At 39.7% G+C, this 23,744-nt stretch overlaps 1 protein-coding gene across 10 annotated transcripts in view; it reads left to right on the top strand.

Annotated features, from left to right (window-relative positions):
- The window catches only part of Agbl2 (AGBL carboxypeptidase 2), a 54,365-nt gene extending 30,937 nt beyond the window's left edge, over window positions 1-23,428 (top strand). For 5 of the 10 annotated variants that reach the window (XM_046458183.2, XM_046458162.2, XM_046458144.2 and 2 more), the window contains 2 exons: window positions 708-785; window positions 2,701-3,399. In XM_046458183.2, coding sequence (XP_046314139.1) covers window positions 708-785; window positions 2,701-2,874 — 252 coding nt within the window. In that variant the 3' untranslated portion in view covers window positions 2,875-3,399. Of the gene's footprint in view, window positions 1-707; window positions 786-1,904; window positions 3,400-23,232 lie in introns of those variants that run through there. The other 5 variants (XR_006854747.2, XM_046458170.2, XM_046458152.2 and 2 more) reach the window with 5 other exon arrangements.
- The last annotated feature ends 316 nt before the right edge of the window (window positions 23,429-23,744 follow it).

Here is a 23,744-nt window from a genome sequence, read left to right as displayed (position 1 = left end):
CTCACCACTCCTGGCTTAACTTCATTTTTAGATTTGGGTCACCTCCCCTAAGATATCTGTCGCATTATGTATATGCATATATTCCAAAATCGGAAAAAAAAATCTTAAATCTGAAACACTTCTGGTCCCAAGCATTTATTTTTTTCTGTTTTTGGATTGAACTAACAGGCTCTCGACCACTGAGCCACATCCCCAGCCCTATTTTGTATTTTATTTAGAAACAGGGTCTCACTGAGGTGCTTAGTGCCTCGCTTTTGCTGAGGTTGGCTTTGAACTCGTAATCCTCCTGCCTCAGCCTCTTGAGCCAACTGGGATGACAGGCGTGTGCCACTGTTCCTGGCTTCTTGGTTCCAAGCATTTCTGATAAGGAATGCTCAGTCTATATTCTGTGAGTTACATAACCAGCCAAGGACTCAGTTTTTGCATTTAAAATATTGGGATAATGATATCTTCATCATCACTTATTGTGAGCATTAGAAGTGAAGCTATAAAGTACCTGGCATGCGGTAGCCACCCAATAAACATTGGGTCCCCTTTCCTTCTTTTCATTGACTTGTTACTCATTTGTGTCTTGCCTTTCTTTTTGTGTTAGAATATCATCATGAGTAAACATGCATGACTAAAATGCACACAAGTAATATATATTCAATAAAATCACATTCACATGGAAAATTTAGTGAGGATATGTTCATTTATTTTAAACACAGTTAAATGGAGGAGAGAGAAGCACCTCCATGGACTCCAAAATGACACTGATTCTACGTAAGAATAAAGAGAAAATGCAGGTACTTCACATAATATATATGTGCATATACATATATATGTATATTCACATACTGTGTGTGTGTGTGTGCGCGCGCGTGTATAAATTGCTGGCATATATATGGTGCATATATATATATATATATATACGTACATACATACATATATGTGTACATATACCAGCAATTAAACGAGCAATTAATATTAGTTTTCAAATGTATTATGTGATTTGGAGGAATTATACTACTGACCTTCCCAGATTTGTTCTGCCTGGGTGAACATCTAAGGCAGTTTATGCCCTTAGGCTACACATCACGTGGCCACCCTGGGACTTAGTCCACATGGTACTAAAGAACTGAGAAAGAGCACCCAAATCTGAAAGCATGCTAACAAGAATTTAATTTTATTTTAACAAACATTTGTTAGGCTGCCGTTGTTTTGTAATTGTATGGCAACATGTCAGTTTAGATAGCGATAGAGAATACATAATGTAGTAGTTCTCAGCCCAAGGAGATGTCAGCAACACATGGGATGTCACCATCAGTTGTGAGGTATACCTCACAGCCAGTGTTACCACTGGTCACTCAATCTGAGGTTTGTGAATGTCTTACTCCATTTCCGTTATTATAAGACCTGAGACTGTGTGATTTATAAATGAAAGAAGTTTGTTTAGCTCACAGTTCTGAAGGCCAGAAGTCCAAGATTGGGTGCGTATACCTCTGGCAAGTGCCTTGTGCTGCATCATGACATAACAGAAAAATGGAATGGCAAGTGGGACAAGCAAAAAATGCAAAGCACAGGAGGCAGCCTCACTTTATTACAACCTGCTTTTGTGGTAACCAGTCCAGTCTCATCAGAATTAACCTGGTCCCTTTCACAATCTCTCATGCACATTTACACGTGCATATTCTAAGAGGGAGGAGAAGGAAGAGGGCATCAGCTAGTAAGCTGTCCTTTCACATAGCCCTGGGTATACCTGTGGGAAGGTGTGGCTCACACGAGTCTGACTCAAAGGTTGAGAATCACCAGGTTAACTTAGGCATATTAGACACAGAGTGGACAGTCCTCCCAGGGTGACCCTGCTGTTTTCCAAAGTCTGTTGTTTGGGAATTCCTGGGTTGATGCTCTCATTTACCTATCAGGGTCTTCTGGAGAACCTGCTTCTATGTGTGGGGCTCCTAAAGGACTATAAAGACAAGATCCTCTATGAGTGACAGAAACTGAAGAGCAAAGAAAAGAGGTTTCAATGAAGTCAAATCAGAAAATTTTCCAAGTGCTATGATACATGCCTAAACTAAACAGGAGGCTTGCAGCTTTGAGGCCAGCCTGAACAACTTAGCAAGACCCTGTCCCAAAATAAAAAGTAAAAAGGACTGGAGGTAAAGAAACTGGTAAATGAGGAACTTGTCCTTTTTCCTCATTTAGCATTCATTTCACAAGGTCTGTAGGTAACTAAATCCATATTCCAAAAATAAAACATACTAGTTAGATTGTGACAAGTAACCATGGATTAAACTAAATACAATATACTGGATGAAAGCCATCCAAACTTTAATCTTTACTTAATTTGCTTAAAATTTCTAGTGGAATATTTCTCTAACGGGGATATGGGCATATCAGATAAACAATTGAATATGTGGGGCAGCTATCTTGATGGATCAAGTTTTTCTCTTTGTGTAATGTTTCTAGACAACTTATGAAATACAGTCCCTCTGCTTCTTGGGGCAATTCAAGTGTTGCTTCTGCACCTTGACTTGGTGAGAGACTAGGACAAATGCTTAATTTACCTCTGTCCTGTAACAATGTTGACCACTTGGGCATGGGGGAAAAAACACAAATACTCGCCACTAATTCCTAGTAAGGCCAACCTGAGTCCTAATTGTAACTGTAGAATTTGCAAAAGAAAGTGAGTTCAACTCTTCTATCTTGTTTGCACAGAGTAAGAGGCCAGGTTTTACACCATCATGCCCCCAAAGAGGAAGCACAGACTCCAGCCAAGAGTCAGCTCCAGGTATGAAGCCAAACTGGCCTAGGAACAGATATCCTGTCACAAAAAGAAGCACCACTGCTATGGCAGCATACCCATCCTTGCACGTAAACACATACCCGTAGATGTGCCTTGGCTTTGCCACACAGGCACTTCCTCAGAGTCTTTGGGTCCTATGCATTCTGTAAGGGGTTGTGGTATGTTGTGCTGTGCATGCATCACACCATGATGACCTTACACTTTGTACTTACTTACACCACATGCATGTCCTCAGATGCATCGCTTATGCATTCAGTTATTTTTTCCTAAGATTTTTATTATGATGACATCTGTGCTCATGGAACTACCACACAGATAAACCTCATTTTTAACTAATAGATATGCTCTCTAAAATTAGCTACAAATCAATTTTAATAGATCAAATTCTGTTATAAACATGTTTGGGGAGTGTGCTATGTTAAAATAAGCCTTGTGTCAAAGCTTTCAAGTGATAAACAATCAGACTATATATATATCAGGTTTGCTCAAAGTGAGTTATTCCCACAGAAAGATAACAATTCATGTTTTACTCAAAATTTAATATTGCATATATTATGTTCAACAAGGTTATGTAAATTTTTAACTCGATGATTAAAGTACTTTCTCTCTAACCACTTGTTTCCTTTGATTGGTTAACTGCTTAATCTTATGTGAACAGATATCTTATTGTAGCAGTTTTTGTGCAATGGTCCCTCATGAACACCAAGCATAGTCTGCTGTTTTCAGCATGTCGTCTCAGCATGCTAGAGTCATATTAAAGAGGAGTCACTATAGCTTATTACAGGCTACCTCTAGTTTTGACTTTTCCTTTTACCTATCACTTTGGATTAAAAGTTTTCTGGCAGTGTGCAGTGGCACACACCTAGAATCCCACTGCCTCTGGAGGCTGAGGCAGGAGAATCTCAAGTTCAAAGCCAGCCTCAGTAACTTGAGAGACCCTGTCTCTAAATAAAATATAAAAAGGCTAGGGATGTTGTCCAGTGGTTAAGGGCCCCTGGGTTTGATCCCTTGTACCAAAAAAACAAGAATTATAAAATGCTGGAGACAAACTTTGTTTGAAAGTTGTTCAGAAATACTTGTTTTTGCTCCAAATAAATTTGGAAGAAATTTGTAAAAAGCATCCCAGTATGATGATATTATTTTTGGAATCAAATATCAGAACACATGATCAGTTGTTTTTATCACTGATCATGTGAGCTTTATGAAGCCAGGAATGATTGTGTCTGCTGGAGAGACTGAGACAGGAAAATCACTTGAATCCAAGAGTTCCAGACCAGCCTGGGCAATATAGACCCCCATCTCAAAAAAAAAAAAAGTTTTGAGGCTAGGGATATAGCTCAGTTGGTAGAATGCTTGCCTTGCATGCACAAGGCCCTGGGTTCAATCCCCAGCAACACACACACACGCACAGAAAGTGTTTTGAACACTAAACTTCCTAAACATGTGGCTTGCATGTGTGTTGAAGGGTTAAAAAGAAGATAATCCTATGAAACTCAGGAGAAGCATCACATCAAATAATTGCTAAAAGACTAGTATGCCTGAGCCCATGGGTTAAATTCCCAGCAACACACACACACATACATAATAATAACAACAACAATAGTAACTTCTAAAAGACCATTATAGTAAATTTCTAGCTCTGTTCAGCTCATTTGAAGTGGCATTTGTTCTAAAGCATTGATATTTGTTTGTTTGTTCTCAGAAGAGTGTGGCAAGTTTTCCTCCTCAGATGAGGAAGAAGTACCACATAGGAATTTTCATGCTATGGTATCTAGGAGCCAATGTGCCTGTCATTTCTCCTTAAGCTTTAGTAGGAGGCTAAAGGAGTGACTCTGGCTAGAAATTTTTTTTTTTTAAATATTTATTTATTTATTTATTTTTAGTTATCGGCGGGCACAACATCTTTGTTTGTATGTGGTTCTGAGGATCGAACCTGGGCCGCACGCATGCCAGGCGAGCGCGCTACTGCTTGAGCCACATCCCCAGCCCCTGGCTAGAAATTTTTGAATGTCACTTGGGCACAGTGGCATATACCTATAACCCCAGCATCTGAGGAGACTAAGGCAGGATGATTGCAAGTTCACGATCAGTCTCAACACTTTAGCAAGGCTCTTAGCAATTTAGTGAGACCCTGTCTCAAAATGTTAAGAAAAAAAGGATTGGAGATATAAGCTCAGTGGTAGACCACCCATGGATTCAATGCCCAGTACTAAACCCACACAAAAAATTTTGAACAGCAGCTGCGCGTGGTGGTCCACACCTGTAACAGGTGGCTGAGGCAGAATTGCAAGTTCGAGGTCAGCCTCAGCAACTTAGTGAGGCCCTAAGCAATTTAGAGAAACCCTGTCTCAAAATAAAAATGTAAAAGGTCTGAGAATGTGACTCAGTAGTTAAATGCGCTGGCTTCAATCCTTGGTACCAAAAAAAAAAAAAAAAAGGATTTGATAGCATTCTAACAGGCGGGCCTGCACAGTGTAAATCCATCTCAGGCTGGTGGAGAAACAGCTTGACGCATCTTCATCACACTGAGTATGAGCTAGGAGAAGGAAACTAGAGTAAAGCAGAAAATAAGCATTTTAATCAGGTCTTCAGATATATAAGGACAACTTATATTCAACAGTTTTTGATGAAGGTCAAGGGCATAGGGGAAGAACCATGAATATATTTGGTGCTTTGTTTTCTTTATAAACCAACTGTGTATTCACTAATAGAAGTAATTTCTTAAGATTCAAAATGGATTTCAGGTCAACACTTTTTTAATATTTATTTTTTAGTTTTAGGTGGACACAATATTTTTATTTTACAATTATGTGGTACGAGGATCAAACCCAGTGCCTCGTGCAGGCTAGGCAAGCTCTGTACCACTGAGCCACAATCCCAGCCCTCAGGTCAACTTTTTGAACCATGTGGACTAATGGGTGTCATTTGACCATCTAGTGGCAGCACATCCTTTTTTTTTTTTTTTTTTGGTGCCAAGTATTGAACTCAGGGAACCACTGAGCCACATCCTCGGTCCTTTTTTTCTATTTTATTTGGAGATAGAATCTCGCTAAGTTGCTTAGGGCCTCACTAAATTGCAGAGGCTGGCTTTGAACTCGTGATCCTCCTGCCTCAGCCTCCTGAGCTGCTGTGATTACAGTCATGCGCCAGACTGGCCTCTTTTCTATTTTGGGAGAAGTGACAACACATCTTGAAAGTGCCATAAATATAAATAGGTAAGGCAATGACAGTAAGCATTACACTTAAGATGTTTTTGGTGAAACATTAACCATAGGAAAAGACATAGAGGCTATTTTGAGAACAAAAATTCTAGGTTCCCCCCCCCCCCCCATTTGTCATTAAGTGCAAGGGTTTTGGAGATCTGGAGATTTTCTGGATACCTAGCCACTCTGAAATGACCATCATCACTGGCTTTAGTTATGTTGTCACCAAATTTGATCACAGCTATATTATTCTATTTTCTGTTGCCATAAATGAATACCATAGATTGGGTAATTTATGAAAAGGAAATGTATTATGGTTTGAGAGGTTGGGAAGTCCAAGGTCTAGTGACCACATTTGGTGAGGGTTGCCTTTTTATGTTTGTTTATTTATTTGTTTTATTCAGTGCTAGAGATCACACCTAAAATCTTGCATATTCCAGGGAAACACTCTATGACTAAGCTACATCCCCAGCTCTGGTGAGGGCCTTGTTGCTGATGGGGACTTAGCAGAGTCCCAGAGTGGTGCAGGGCTTTGCATGGAAAGGTAGAGCAAGCACGCCAGAGAGAGCTTGCTTTTATAACAAAGCCACTCCCTTGATCCACCTCTCAGTGCCATTAATGCTGCTTCCCTGGGGACCCAATTTCTAATACATGAGATTTGGTGAACACAGTTAAACCATAGAAGCAAGTATTGGCAAGAATACTCCACAAAATGCTCTGCTTTGCAGAAATAGAACTACAAACTTCTGTTTTTCCAAGCTGTTCTCAGACTAATTCTGGTTTCATTATGTAGAATAGCAGAGATGTTTCCAGGTCACAGAGATTTGGCACCTTCTGCATAAGATGACTTTGAAGTTACAGAGCCTACTCTGTCCTTTTTTTTTTTTAATTGTTTTGGTTGTAGATGGATGTAACACCTTTATTTTGTTTATTTTTATGTGGTGCTCTACCACTAAGCGACAACCCCAGCCCTCTACACTGTTCTTTAAATTACAAAGACAAACTGTGCAACTTGGCGAGGGTTTGTTAAATTAAATTAAACAGTGTCATTTATGTCATTTCATAGCAGATTATTCTGGGGAGGGCAAGCTCACCTCTGTTGCCAAAGTCCAACATCTTTATCCCTTTTTCTTCACCCTCATACTGTGTGATCAACTAGTAAGAAACCCCGTATTTATTTCCCCTGTTGAATGGGTTCTACCTTGGCACTGTGCAGCTGAGTCATGTGCTCTGTGAAAAACAAGCTTCCTCATGAAAGCAGGTTCTGAGAGGCATTGTTTTAATGTGTATGTTTATAAAGCTCTAGTGACAAACTGCACACCACATGTCCAGAGTTTAATTAGGGTCAGAAGAAAGGAAAATCCCCTAAGAATACAGAAAGAAATATAGGTTAAGCATCCCTAATCCCAAAGTGTGAAATCTGAAATGCTCCCAAATCTGAAATTTTTGGAGCATTAGCATGATACCACAGGTAGAAAATTCTGTGCCTGACCTCATGTTATGGGTTGTGATCAAGTTTATTCAGTGTCCCCAAGGGGGAAGAGATCCTCTCAGCCCCTCTTGCTGCAATACACAAACTTGTGTGTATGTGTATGTGATGCTGGGGATTGAACCCAGGAGACTCACGCATGCTAGGCAAGCACTGCACCACTAAGCCACATCCCCAGCATAAAGTTTTGTTTCCTGTACATAATTATTAAAAATAGTGTAATGTCATGTGCAATGGCATGCACTTGTAGTACCAGCTACTCAGGAGGCTGAGAACAGGAGCCACTTGAGCCCAGGAGTTTGAGATCCACCTGGACAATATAGTGAGACCCTGTTTAAAAAATAAAGAAAGAAGGGCTGTAGCTCAGTAGCAATAAACTCTAAGCACAAGACCCCAGGTTCAATCCTTAGCACTGCCAAAAAGAAAGAAGAAAAAGAAAAATGGTGTATAAAAGTACCTTCTTGTTATGTGCATAAGGTATATATGAGAATAAATGAACTTCATGTTTGGATTTGGTTTCCATCCCCAAGATACCTCCTTCTGTATATGTACATATACAAAATTCAAACAAATAAAATCCAGAACACTTTGGCCCCAAACATTTCAGATAATCTGTAATGCTGCTTACAAATTCTGACTCCTTGCTGGCACTTCTACTCTAAGATACGGGCTATTCCCACTAATTCATGAACTGAAAAGAATGTGTGGAGCTGGGTGCAGTGACACACCCATGTAGTCCCAGCTACATGGGAGGCTGAGACAAGAGGATAGCAAGTTTGAGACCAGCCTGGGCAACTCAGTGAGACCCTGTCTCAAAATAAAATAAAAAACAGTTTGGTGATACAGCTCAGTGGTAGAATACTCCTTGGTGCCATCCCAGTACCAAAAAATAAAAGAATCGGAACAGGGACTGATTCGGGAACTATGGAGAGAACAGTGATGCATAGCTTCCATTCCTGCCCCTGTGCTTCAAGTCCAAGTGGAGAACCAAAACTAGCATACAAAACAAGCCCATCAGACATTTTGTGAGCTTCAGAATGCAGCAGTGGGTTAAAGAGCTACCAATTTAGCAGTTAGAACCCCTGGGTTTGAATCCCCCCAGATTGGGGTGGGGAGAGGTAGGACAGTTGCTTAACTGCTCTGGACCTTCACTTCTTGACCTTTTTTTAAAAAAAAAAATATTTACTTTTTAGTTGTAGTTGGACACAATACCTTTATTTTATTCATATATTTTCACGTGGTGCTGAGGAAGGAACCTAGGGTATCCCATGTGCCAGGCAAGCGCTCTACCGCTGAGCCACAACCCCAGCCCCTCACTTCCTGACCTTTTAAAGTGAAGTGACATCCAGGTGTGGTGGTGCACACCTGTAATCTCAAAGGTTCTGGAGGCTGAGGCAGGAGGATTGTGAGTTCAAACCCAGCCTCAGCAATTTAGGCCCTAAGCAACTCGAAATAAAAAATAAAAAGTTCTTTATGTGGCTTAGTGGTTAAGTGTTCCTGGGTTCAATCCCTGGTACCTAAATAAATAAATAAAAATAAAGTAAAGTGACTATGCAGGTCACCAATCTCTAAGGTCTCTTTGTTTTCACAAAACTGTGTGTATGGGGCTGGGGCTGTAGCTTAACTGTAGCATGTGTGAGCACTGGGTTCAATCCTTAGCACCACATAAAAAAACAAAGGCATGCTGTCCATTAACAACTACAAAAATAATTTTAAAAAAAAAAGAGTGTGTATTTGAACACTCATCAGCTACTGGTCATAACACTGCAATAATGTGCCTTTAATAGGAGTCCCTCTTCAGCCTAGACCACCTAGATCTACTAACACTCAATCTCTGGTTCCTGAGGGAACAAGGTCTCTTTGATTGTTCTGAGTACACCCCCTGGCTGAGGATATAGCACAAGGCCCTGGGTTCAATCTCTAGCATCACAAAAAAAAAAAGAAAAAATAGTTTCCACTGAGTACACCCACTGCCATGTTATCTCCAACTAATTTTGTTACAAGTCACTTCATCTCATAGCCCCCTGGACTGGCCAGTCCTAGATCATTGGATTCAGTGACCAGAGCCAGTCCAGCAACCCTCTTCACAGCCCCATTCATTCCCCTTTCTCCCCGGTGGTTTCACTTCCTCCCCCATTCAGCCCAGACTCCAGGATTCATGACATCAGTCACTCACTTGCCAGCATCCCAGTGTCCTCACCTTCTGCCCTTCTGCCACATCCACCTGGTAGTTCCCCAGCTTTGGATCAGCCAGCTTCCCAACCATCTGTCATCTCTACTTTCATGCCTAGGCTGCCAAGATGGCTGCAGGAAAACATGCTATTGAGTGGACCAGGGCCACGGCACACATATCTCCTCCAGCTCTGAAATGTCTCCTCTTTTTCTAAAACTGAAATTCCCTTGCTTTTCCTCCTCCATGGTTAGGTCACACTTTCTCCCTTGCTTCAAGTCCCCTGCTTCCTCTCTGCTCCCACCTTCCTCCAGCTTAGCCCTGCTAGGAGGCGGTGGTTCACAACCAGGCTTGAGTGGGGGGGGGGGTTGGAGTAAACTGCAGAACTCTCTTTGGCAAGGTTTTTTTTCTTTTAAAGACAGAGGGAGAGAGGGAGAGAGAGAGAATTTTAATATTTATTTCTTAGTTTTCGGTGGACACAACATCTTTGTTTGTATGTAGTGTTAAGGATCGAACCCGGGCCGCACGCATGCCAGGCGAGCGCGCTACCGCTTGAGCCACATCCCCAGCCCATGCAAGTTTGTTTCTGTTGTGATGTTGGCAAAATTATTCCAAAACTGTTTTACATGTATTATATGATGGAACAAATAAATGTGTTGATGTTGTTAAGAAAAAATGTACAGAGGGAAACAAACGAAAAAACCACTATGAGAATGGATTCAGTGGAATTGGAGGTATCTGTATGAACTCATGATTTCCAAAATGTATGCATCTATCCCTCCATGTCTGTGAGGGGTCGAATCTAGGACCCTCTGTATATACCAAAGTCCAAGTATGCTCAAGTCCTTACATAAAATGGTGTAGGCTGGGGGTGTAGCTCAGTGGTAGAGAGTGTTCTTAGCATGCAGTTGGCTCTGGGTTCAATCCCTAGTATCCCCACCAAAAAAAAAAAAAAAAAAAAAGATAGCTATTACGCCCCTTTTTCCACAGATAAGAAACCTTGGATTCAGATAATTTTATTTTGTTTTGTTTATTTTGTGTGTGTTTGTTGCAGTACTGGGGACTGAACCCATGATACAGTATTTCCCTATACTCTACCCACACCCTTCCATATACTTTAAATAATCTCTAGATTACTTTATATCTAATGCAATATAAATGCTATGTAAATGTTTGCTATACCATATTGTTTAGGAAATAATAATAAGAAAGGGCTAGGGTTGTGGCTCAGCGGTAGAGCACTGGCCTAACAAGTGCGAGGCCCTGGGTTCGATCCTCAGCACCATATATAAGTAAATAAATAAAAAGAAAGGTATATGTCCTACTGCAACTAAAAAATAAATATTAAAAAAATAATAACAAGAAAAATTCTGAACATATTTAGTATAGAAGCAGATTTTTCCCTGAGTATTTTCAGTGTGCAGTTGGTTGACTCTACAGATGTGGAACCCATGAATTTGGAAGGTTAGTTGTATATGTATGAATATACAGATGTATGCACATACAAGTATATATGTGCATATGTGTTTTTGAATTTATATACATATATATATGTATATGTGTGTGTATATATATGTATGTATGTATATATATTCAGCTTTGTCTGCTAAAAGGGCCTATAAATCAAATACATCCTATTAGTAATAAGCACATTTTGCACTGAGATCTTGGTTTTTAATACCATTCCCACTGAAAAGAATCAGGGTTCATTAGAGAACTGATTGATTCTGGGACTAGAGCATTATAGATATGAGATGAGGAGCCTGAAACATGTCATTATGCCAAAAGATATAAAAGAACTTAAAAACAGGAGGCATGTCACAGAATAAGGAACGACCCTAAAGGGGCTTCTACCAGCCAAATCTGTATCATTAGGCGCCAAGAAGATTAAGGACATTAATAAATTGTAGCCTATTGAAAAAGTTGGGTATCAACGAGTTCATATTGATGAGAAAGGGAGAGAAGGTGGGGGAGAGCTCTTCATCAAGGAGAATGAATCTGGGGGTCAATGGTCAGTGTGGAGGGAGTTCTAGAGTCAGGAATTCTTCATTTTGCAACTCTCATATTAAAATGGGTCAGGCAAGAATCCTCTAACAATGCTAAATTTAGGAGGAAATATGAGGAGAAGGATATTTATATGGTTTTAAAGTGTCTCCTCAGATTGCTTATTAGTTGGAAAGGGAAAAATAATGAGTATATATAATGGACAAATTGGACAGCACCTTACCCAGGCGATCAGTGAGAAGCTAATGGACATCCTATATGTTTTGATGTGAAGCCTGAGAAGGACATATAACTTACGCAGTATTCTGGTTGGAAATGCATGCCCTGAATCTAATCATAAGGAAACATCAGACAATGGCAAAGAAGGAACATTCTACCAAGAAGAATTTACATTCTGGCATCGGGGTGCCCATGTTGAAAGGCTCTGTGATGTTAGGTTCTACCAGCTCTGTGATGTTGGGCAAGTTACTCTCCCAAAGACTGAATTTCCTCCTCAGCACAATGGAAACACTAGCAGGACCCCCCTTTCCAGGTTGGGTGGAATGGAGGAGAGAATGCTTGCATTACACTCAGTGGAGTGCCTGGCTCACAGAATCACTCAGGGATGGCGAGTGGGCAGCATTCAGTTGCCTCCCTTTCCTTTGTTCTTACAGAATAAACATGCCCAACTTGGGGTTAAGTCTAATCTCTCTATCTCATGCTTCAATTCCATGTCCCCACGTTATCTTCCCAAGCTTTCCTCATTGCTTTATTCCCTCTTCTGTCTCTGTCCCTCTCCACCAGCAACTTCTGTGAGTGCTAAAAACATGTCAACCTTCTCCTGTCTTTAAAGAAAGCAGGAAACCCTTAACCAAGTTCCTGTAAAGCTTCCATTCCTTAGTGTCTTCATTTCCTCCCTTTTTAGTTTTCACCTCCCTTAATAATAGCCACCATTGATAGTAGGCCCACTATTTCTCAAGAACTTTATTTTCCTTTGGAAGATAGCTATTATGCCCCTTTTTCCACAGATAAGAAACCTTGGATTCAGATAATTTTGTTTTGTTTATTTTGTGTGTGTTTGTTGTAGTACTGGGGACTGAAGCCATGGCCTTGTGCATGCTAGGTCAGCACTTTACCACTGAGATACATGCACAGCCCTTTCTATTTTAGCACAGGGTCTCTCTATGTTCCCCAGGCTGGCCTCCAACTTCTGATCCTGATGCCTCAGTTTCCCAGAGTAACTGGCCTAATGGATCTGTGCCACCATACCCAGCTCAGAGAAGATTTGAATTTAGATCTACCTCAGTCCAGAACTGTCCAATTTGGTAGCCAAATGAAGTTGCTCAGTGCCCAACCAGGACACATATTTCATTAGTAATTATGTATGGTATTTTCAAAAGCTACCAAGTTGGGCTGGGGTTGTGGCTCAAGCGGTAGCACGCTCGCCTGGCATGCGTGCGGCCTGGGTTTGATCCTCAGCACCACATACAAATAGAGATGTTGTGTCCGCTGATAACTAAAAAATAAATATTAAAATTCTTTAAAAAAAAGATAAAAATACTTTTAAAAAGGACTGGGGATGTGGCTCAGTTTAAGCACCTTGGGGTTTAATCTCTGGTACAAAAAAAAAAATTAAGATTGGACCTACAGAGCAGATTCTTCTCTTATCTGCCTCACTTGGAAGCCAAATGACCCAGAAGTATCTGCTATCTGCTATACTTTGTTTTCCAGAAAGGACAGAAACTACTGACATGGTTCTTGACACACTTGTCTAATCTGTCCCTTCCCCTTCTGTGAAAGCATGTGGACACCTTCAAACATGGCCCCAATAACACTGCAGAAATACAGCTAGGAGGCTGGTGATATAGCTCGGTTGGTAAAGTGCTTGCCTTACCCAGCACACACACACACACACACATATAGTATGAGTTATTATTTGTATATAGTATATAGTACAGTATTTGTATATAGTAGAGTTAATTATTTGTATAAGTTCATATTTTTATATATTAGTAGCCAATTGTCCCAGCATCATTTTGTGAAAAGTTTATCTTTTTCCCAACTGAATTCTGTTGGCACCTTTGTTAAAAATTAATTGAACATTAATGGGTCTGGGGACATAGTTTATTTGTTAGAGTGCTTGCTTTGCATGTACAAGGCCTTGGGTTCAATCCCCAGCACCATAAATAAATAAATAAATAAATAACAAACAAATAAATAAATAAATAAATAAATAAATAAATAAATAAAAATTAAACATTTTAATGGACTCTCAATTCTGTTCCATGACACCAATATTATGTCCATCTTGACATTATTTAAACTGTATCTTTTTTTAAATTTTTTTAAAGAGAGAGAGAGAAAGAATTTTTTAATATTTATTTTTTAGTTTTCAGCAGGCACAACATCTTTGTTTGTATGTGGTGCTGAGGATCGAACCCAGGCCGCACGCATGCCAGGCGAGCGCGCTACCGCTTGAGCCACATCCCCAGCCCTAAACTGTATCTTTAGTTTTCAGATAAGGTAATGTAAACCCTCCAAGTTGTTCTACTTTTGGAAAATTGTTTTGGCTATTCTAGGTCATTTGCATTTTCGTATACATTTGAGGATCGAATTGTCAATTTCTACAATAAAATGCCTGCCAGAATTTTCATAAGGGTTGAATTGAATCTATTGATAAATTGGGGAGAACTACCATTTTATCATTTTCAGTTATTCCAATTCATGAATATGGTATGTCTCACCATTTAGTTAGATCTTTAAAACTCTCAACAATCTTATGTAAATTTCAGTGTACCAGTTTTACACTTCTTTTGTTAAATTTATTCCTATGTATTTATTTTATGCTATTGTGAATTATTTCTTTAATTTCATTTTCTGATTTTTTTATTGCTAGTATATAAAAATACAGTTGAATTTTGTATATTGATCCTATATCATGTATCTTTATTAGCTAAAGTTTTTTCATGGATGCCCTTTTTCATGTTGAGGATAATCCATTCTCTCCCTAGTATGTTTGCTTCATGGTTCTCTGGATTGGACCCTGTGGCTCTCATGCATGCTTGGCAAGGGCTCTACCACTGAGCTACATCCCAGCCCCATAGTTATTTTGAATGTGTTTCATGAATGAGTATTGAACTTTGTCAAACAATTTTCTCATCTATTGAGATAATTATTATGTAGAGGGTATTTGTTTTTGAACTGGGGATTGAACCTAGGGGCACTCTACCACTGAGCTATATCCCAAGCCCTTTTCATTTTTTATTATTATTTTATTTTTATTCTTTTAGTTGTGGATGGATACAATACCTTTATTTTTATTTATTTGTCTTTATGTGTTGCTGAGGATTGAACCCAGGGCCTTGCGTGGTGTGAGACAAGCGCCTTGTGACTGAGCTACAACCCAGCCCTCATTTTTTATTTTGAGACAGGTTCTCACTAAGTTGCTCAGGCTGGCCTTGAACTTGTGATCCTCCTGCCTCAGCCTCCTGAGTAGCTGGAATCACAGGCATACACCACCATGCCAAGTGATTTTATGGTTTTGTTGTTTGTTAAGATGGTGTATCACATGAATTGATTTTTCAGATGTTAAATCAACCTTGGATTTATGTGATAAATCCAAGTTGGTCATGTTGTATAATACCTGCAGGATTCAACTTGCTAGTACTTTGTTAGGATTTTTAGATCTATGTTTGTTTAGGGATATTTGTCCTTAGTTTCCTTTTCTTGTAATATTTTTGGCTTGAGTTTCAAGGTAATACAAATCTAGTAAAGTAAGTTGAGAAATATTCATTCCTTCTCTGATTTCTATATTAATTTTTCCCCCTAATTATTTGATAGAATCAAAAGTGAAGCTGTTTGGGTCTGGGTTTTCCTTTGTGGAAATATTTTTAATTATAATTCAGATAATTTGCTTGTTATACCCTGGTCAGCTTTTCAATTTCTCCATGAGACATATATATTTGTAATTGGACCGAATACCTTTATTTTATTTATTTATTTTTATGTGGTGCTGAGGATTGAACTGAGCGCCTCGCACGTGCTAGACAAGCGATCTACAGCTAATCCACAATCCCAGCCCCTACACGAGAGTCAGTTTTGATAATTTGTATCTTTATAGAAATTTGTGTATTTCATCCAAATTATCTAATTTCTTGGCATAAAGTTTTTATGATACTTTTTCATTTCTACAGGTCTTAAATTTTTTATTTGGGGAGCTTGTCTCTTTTTTCTTTTCTTGATGACTCTAAACAAATATTCATCAGCTTTTTTTATCATTTTCATTTTCAAAGAGCCAACTTTTGGTTTCATTGATTTTCTCTATTATTTCTGCTTTCTGTTTGATCTCTGATTTTTATTATTTCCTCCCTAGTATTTACTTTGAATTTGATTTGATCTTCTTTTTGTAGATTCTTGAAATGGAAGCCTATTGATTTTGAATCGCTGTTCCTCTCAATAAAATAAATATTTAAAGCCATAGATTTTTCTTTACACACCACTTCAGCTGCATCTCAAATTTTGATATGTTGGAATTTTTGCTTTCATTCAGTTAGAGATATTTTCTAGTTTCCTTTATGGTTTTTCTTTATAACTGGGTTACTTATCATTGGATGTTTATAATTATTTGGGGACTGGGGATGTGGCTCAGTTGTAAAGCACTTGCCTAGTGTTTGTGAGGCACTGGGTTTAATCCCTAGCACTTCAAAAACAAACAAAAAAGTGAATTATTTAATTTCCAATATTAATCATAGTAAACTAATTTTTAATCATTCCAGGTTTTTTTTCAGTGGGGGTTCTGGGGTTTGAATCCAGGGGTACTTAACCACCAAGCCACATTTCCCAGCCTTTTTTTTTTTAGCATGTTGCTAAAATATTTAATATAGGTAAATACATGCTTTAAAAATTATTAATTATAAAATTAAACTTGATTTTTTTTAGTTTATCTTTTTTTTCTTCGTGTCTCTATACATGTACTTTGGATAATAATGATCATCACATTCCACCATCATTTCTAACCCATTGCCCCCTTCCTTCCCCTCCCACCCCTCTGTCCTATCTAGAATTTGTCTATTCCTCCCATGCTCCCCCTCCCTACCCCACTATGAATCAGCCTCCTTATATCAAAGAAAACATTTGGCATTTGGTTTTGGGGGATTGGCTAACTTCACTTAGCATTATCTTCTCCATTTACCTGCAAATGCCATGATTTTATTCTCTTTTATTACTGAGTAATATTCCATTGTGAATATATGCCACATTTTTTTTTAAAGATTTGCTTTTCTTACACTTTTCAGATATGGAAGGAACAGCATTTTGACCAATGTTTGAAATATGCTGAAAGGACTTTTTTTTATTAAAGAGAGAGAGAGAGAGAGAGAGAATTTTTTTGATATTTATTTTTTAGTTTTTGGCGGACACAACATCTTTGTATGCCATGCTGAGGATCAAACCCGGGCCGCACGCATGCCAGGCGAGCGCGCTACCACTTGAGCCACATCCCCAGCCCCTATGCCACATTTTTTTATCCATTCATCTATTGAAGGGCATCTAGGTTGGCTCCACAGTCTAGCTATTGTGAATTGTGCTGCTATAAACATTGACGTGACTGTGTCCCTGTAGAATGCTGTTTTAAAGTCTTTTGGGTTTCAGCCCTTTTTTGTATCTTATTTAGAGATAGGGTCTCATTGAGTTTCTTTTTTTTTTCTTTTTTTTTTTTTATTGGTTGTTCAAAACATTACAAAGCTCTTGACATATCATATTTCATACATTAGATTCAAGTTGGTTATGAACTCCCAATTTTACCCCAAATACAGATTGCAGAATCACATCGGTTACACATCCACATTTTTACATAATGCCCTATTAGTAACTGTTGTATTCTGCTACCTTTCCTATCCTCTACTATCCCCCCTCCCCTCCCCTCCCATCTTCTCTCTCTACCCCATCTACTGTAATTCATTTCTCTCCTTGTTTATTTTCCCATTCCCCTCACAACCTCTTATATGTAATTTTGTATAACTCATTGAGTTTCTTAGCACCTCGATTTTGCCTGGGCTGGCTTTGAACTCATGATCCTCCTGCCTCAGCCTCCCAAGCCACTGGGATTACAGGGAAATGCCACTAAATATTTTAAAATATTTCCAAATATTTTAATATAAATACCAATGTATTTTTTGCATGTTGTATGGGCTATTTTTTAACCTGCTTTAAGTCTTTACCTTTTGTATTTGCATTTTTCAGTCTTGTAAATAGAATATCCATCTACTCAAAACATGAAATTAGGGTGTGAGGATGTGGCTCAAGGGTAGAATGCCTGCCTAGCATGTATGAGGAGCTAGGTTTCATTCCCAGTACCACGTCCATACACACACACACACACACAAAAATCAATTATGTGAAATTTTGAAGTGGGAAACCATTGGAGCTGGGAAAAAGAAAGAAGTGAATGTAAATTTATTTTAACATTGCTCATAGTAGGAAATCAATAGATACTGTGTAAAAATAGAGAATAAGAGAATAATATAAAGTGTGGTCTTTCAAAACACAAACATAAAGCAAACAGTTCACAGAGTAAAAGTTTGTTTTTAAGCTATGAACCATTTTAGAAGATGTAAATATTTTGCTGGTTGCATGGTGCACATCTGTAGTTCCACTTACTGGAAAGGCAAGAGGATCACAAGTGAAGCCAGCTTCAGCAATTTAGTGAGACTCTCAGCAATTTAGTGAATCCTTGTCTTATAATAAGAAAGGAATGAGTATAAGGCACTCCATTATTGTCATGTATGTAAAAAACAAATAATTTAAAAAAAGAATTGCATTCCTCAGTATGGTTGCTGGATAAATGAATATCTAAAAGTAAATAAAACTTATATAACTGTAAAAAAAAAAAAGAAAGGAAGGAAAGGGAGAATATAGTATAAATACACCTCCCATTATCAGAGATCTGAAAATAACATTTTTTTTTCAGTGCAGGGGATTGAATCTAGCAGTGCTCTACCACCGCACTACACTTCCATCTCTTTGCATTTTTAATTTTAAGACAGGGTCTCCCTGAGTTGCCCAGGCTGACCTTGAACTTGTGATCCTCCTGCCTCAGCCTCCTGAGTTGCTGAATGGCCCTGTGCCCCTCTTAGATCTGAAAATAAATTTCTAAAGCACATGAACTTAGTGTAATGGAGAGGAGCCGTCATGGACGCTTTGCAAAGGCTGCTCTATTAAAGGGTCTTCAGAGGCGTGAGATAAGTTTTAGATATGCCTTAGGAAGCTTATAGAAGGAGGAAGGTGCTAGTCCAGCAGAGAGTTTCCCTGTCCCATTAGTTAGAAGACCCCTGTGGTCATTTAAAAAAATTTTTTTTCAGTTGTCGATGGACCTTTATTTATTTAATTTATTTATTTATACATGGTACTGAGAATCCAAGGCATGCTAGGCAAGCGCTCCACCACTGAGCGACAATCCCAGCCCCCTTGTGGTCCTTCTTAGACTTAATTCAAGACCCCCGTTGGCATGACTTGGGTCACTGCAGTGAACATTTTAGTTGGTGCCTCAGCAACCCTGATCCTAGAATTTCTTAACAACCACACTACTGATATCTCCAGGTATTGCCAAATGTTCCATGGCAGACTTCAATAACATTTTTTTTTTCTGTTGCACTTCTTGGGATTGAACCCATGGCCTTGGGTATGCTGGCAAGCACTCAACTACTGAAGTATATTCCCAGCCCTTGATAACATCCTTTAGTCACAGACTAATCCAACTCAGAAGGCCACCTGAACTCCTGAATTCCTGTAATACAAAACATATGCTCTATTCTTGAAGCTCATTTGGAGTAGATTTAATTACTTAAGACGGAAAGCACAATGCCAAGGCCTAGAGAAAGCCTACAGAACACAGAAGAGAATGAGAGAGAGGGGTGGGGGAAGTGGTAGGTTGAACACGAAGGAGAAGATGGTCCCTGTGTGACCCAGGGAGGAGAGGGGTGAGGAGCAGGCTTGTAGGTGAGGCCTGGCAGGAAAGAAGCAAATAGCATTTTCGTTGTTCAGTTCATCCTTGTGACAAACCCAGGACCAGCCTACTGCTGAAGCCCTGTAAACCCACAGATCTCCCCCTGCATGGTGCTCTGGAGCTCCTCAGCCTCCCTATTTGATCAAATTGGAGAAACTGAGGCTTGGAGAGGTGCAGGGACCTAAGGTCATAAAGCAAACAAGAGCAAAACTTCTGGGTTTCTGACTTCCAGCCAGGCGGCCTTCCCATTTCTACTATCTATTCCCTGTTTAAAAACCTATGGGGGTGGGGAGGCTGGAGTTGTGGCTCAGTGGTAGAGCACTTGCCTAGCATGTGGGAGGCCCCGGGGTTCGATCCTCAGCACCACATATAAATAAAGGTATTGTGTGCAACTACAAATAACTAAAATATAAACATTAAAAAAAAAACTATGGGGGGCTGGGTGTGGCAGTGCACACCTGTAATCCCAGCAGCTCGAGAGGCTGAGGCAGGAGGATCACGAGTTCAAAGCCAGCCTCAGCAATTTAGAGAGGCCCTAAGCGACTTAAAGAGACCCGTCTCCAAGTAAAATATAAAAAGGGCTGGGGATGTGGCTCAGTGGTAGAGGGCTTTCCTGGCATGCTGGAGACCCTGGATTCAACCCCCAGCACAGCAAAACAAAAGAAAACACCTTTAGGGCTCATAACCAACAGGTCCAGAACCTTTCTTCCTCAGCTATCCTGCCTTAATTCCAAACCCTCCCTGCTACACAAATTTCCTTCCACTGAAGCCACACAGCATTGCTCATGCAGTTTTCTCTAGCCTGGACCAGCAACTAGGAGACTCTCACTGAATATTGGTTGGTTGAGTGAGTGAATGATCACTTTTCTCTCCTTCAATTCTCAGTTCAGTTCTGACACAAGCACTATCAGTTCCAAACTCTAGTCCTTAGGGATTTCTCTGTTCTCTGCATGCAAACATTTACAACAAGATGTAGTCCTCAACAGCTTGGTGTCCCTAACTGGACTGCAAATTTTGCAGGCCCCAAATGAAATATATTTTCCTGAAATTCAGCTCCCAGCCCTGTGTTGGAAGACCTATGTCTAGTTGCAAGACCACACTGAGTAGCTTTGTGACCCTGGAAGAGTCATTGATCTTTCAAAAATCATTTTTGCATCTTTTTCAACAAAGAGAAGCAGGGTGCAATGGTACACCCTTGTAATCCCAGCAACCCAGGAGGCTGAGTTGGGAGGATCTCAAGTTTGAGGCCAACATCAGCAATTTAGCAAGGCCCTAACCAACTTAGTGAGATCTTGTCTCAAAATAAAAAATAAAAAGGGCTGAGGATATAGCTCAGTGGTAAAGTGCTCCTGGATTCAATCCCCAGTACCAAAAAAATAAATAAAAATAAAGAGGAAGGGCTGGAGGTGTAGCTCAGTGATAGAGCCCTTGCCTGGTATGCTTAAAACCCTGGGCTCAATCTCCAGTACTGCAAAATAAATAATAAATAAAAATAAAAACATGCCCCTGGGGTCCTTTTTTATTTTCTGAAAATCATTCTTGGGACTGCCGTCCTCGCTGCTGGGGGCATATGCCCCAGCCCCTGCACCACCCCTGCTGCTTCCTGGTCAGGGGGAAGGGGGGGCACAGTGCCTGTAATTATTAAACATGAATTTAATTTAGAAAAAAAATAAAAACAGAGAGTCACCTGCCAGCCCACTTCACAAGGTTGTTATAACAATCCAGTAGAATAATAGCATGTGTGAAGAAGCACTAGGAATTGCAACCTGTTCTGAAAATGTGACACAGGGGTCTTATCATAGGCTCAACTGTGTGGACTGATTAAAGAAGCATGAACCAACTCTTTGAAGATCTACCAAATTCAGGCATAAGTTAACTCTCATAGCAGTATTTTAGTTAAGAAATCAATACTAACTTTATCTTCTCGGTGATCATTGGTCATGTGTGTGTGTATGTGTGTGTGTATATGTATGTATATACACACACACATACACACACACACACACATACACACACATATCATAAGCCCAACTTTGGAGAAAATTGTGCCACTCTCAATTTCATATTCTTTTCCAGTTCCAAGGGAAAACATATGACCCATGCCCCAACTGAGCTGCACATTTCTTCTGCCTTATCATACCCAGTAGTTATGGAGCGTGTGTGCAATTCAATCAGGATGTTTGATAGGCCTTTTGGGTTGAAAGTGGTTCCTTTGTCTGGTCCTAGACTGTAACAGTGTAAGGTGGGAGATACAAGGAGGCTCCCTTGAGGAGAAAGCAGAATTGAGAAAGACTCAATCCAGGTATCATTTTTTTTTAAGACCCTGGATCCAGCCATGTCTGAAGCCAGTGCACTTCTGCGAGTCAATAAATTCCCTTCTTCCCACTTTTACTCCCAACCAGTTTGGGTAAGAATTTGTACCCAGAAAGTTCTGATTAAGTCAATAAATAATAGTCCTAATTAAGCCCATAAATAATAAAATTCATAGACTTTTTAGTAGGAAAAAAAACTATTTTAGCTGGGAGCTGTGGCAGATACCTATAATCTCAGCTATTAGGGAGGCTGAGTCAGGAGGATCCCAAATTCAAGGCCAGCCTCAGAAACTTAGCGAGATTCAAAATAAAAAATTTAACACCCAGTACTGCTAAAACCCTTTTTTAAAATGAATGATACAGTCCATCAAAAGATGATAAAGGCTAAGGAGAATAAAAAGGAAGGAGTACAGGGAATGCCAAGTTATTTCTAAATTTTTTTTAAGTGAAGGAGGGTTTGTTCACCCAACTTCAGCTCAAAGAGATTAAAAATAAGGTCATGGGGCTGGGATTGTAGCTCAGTGGTAGAGCACTTGCCTTGCATGTATGTATGAGGTACTGGGTTCCATCCTCAATACCACATAAAAATAAATAAATGAATGAATAAATAAATGAATGTATTAATATAAAAACAACAACAACAAGGTCATCTAGCAAGTAGAAGAACCAGAATTGAAAAATGGGAGGTCTTTTGACCTCGCCCAAGTCATACTTCCTCCCAGGCCAGGAATCTCTTAACTGGTAAACTCACTTTATCTGTCCTGGGCTTCACTATTAATGACCTTTTGGAAGTTTTGTTTTATTTTGGGTTTGTTTATTTGTTTTGTGGTACTGGGGATTGAACCCAAGGGTGCTGTACCACTGAGCTACACCATCAGCCATTTTATTTTATTTTGAGACAAGGTCTCGCTAAGTTGCAGAAGCTGGCCTCAAATTTGTGATCCTCCTAACTCAGTCACGAGTTGCTGAGATGACAGGCATGTGCCACCACAAACACCTGGAATTGTCTTGACTTCAGTAACATTATATTGTCCTAGTTCTTTCCCTTCCCAATTAGTTCTGCTACTTTTTGGCTTTTCTTCTCACCACTTGAGTCACCCGATAGAAGCCATTGTAGGATCACCATATTGAACTATATCAGGGAATGCCATTCAGATCATAGTTTTTACGAATGGCCCCATTTGGAGTTGTGCAGTGCACAGCCTGAGCAGCTGAACATAGCAGTTCTGTACCTGCTGCACTTCTCTTATCTATAATACTGTCTTCGTTTCCCTCCCCTCTGCAGAGTCTTCCCAAAACTTCTTGTGCAGCTTCCGCCCTGCACCATTGGAGAATGTAGTGGAGCAGCCTGAATTAACCATCTCCCCTTGCAAATTACACTGTGCCTCTCGTTGCCCACAGGCTTCAGTGGGACAGAGGTAATGGATATATTTTGACAGTATTAATGCACAAACCTATAAATAAAGAGTCCCCTTACTAAATTGTCTCTCTGCTTCTGATTGATGTCTAAAAGTTTCTGGAAGCCAGGCCTAATGACGCATGCCTAATCCCAGGAACTCAGGAGATTGAGGCAGGGGGATCGAAAGTTTGAGGCCAGCCTGGACAATTTAGTGAAAATCTGACTCAAAATAAAAAGTAAAAAGAGCTGGAGTGTAGCTTAGTAGTAGAGCACCCCTAGGTTCAATCCCTATAACCACCAAAATTAATGTTTCTGGATTTAGTGAAAGGCAACTTGGGAGTTTCTTGTAATTCTAAAACCTACCATTTGATTTCTTTACTTTTCTTCTTCTCCTTTTC

The sequence above is a fragment of the Marmota monax genome, unplaced genomic scaffold, assembly GCF_021218885.2.
Source record: "Marmota monax isolate L192 unplaced genomic scaffold, Marmota_monax_Labrador192_F-V1.1 WCK01_AAM20220418_F8-fsc00047, whole genome shotgun sequence".
Classification (NCBI taxonomy): Eukaryota; Metazoa; Chordata; class Mammalia; order Rodentia; family Sciuridae; genus Marmota; species Marmota monax.
The sequence above is the reverse complement of the archived record's forward strand: the minus strand, read 5'-3'. Positions and strand labels throughout refer to the sequence as shown.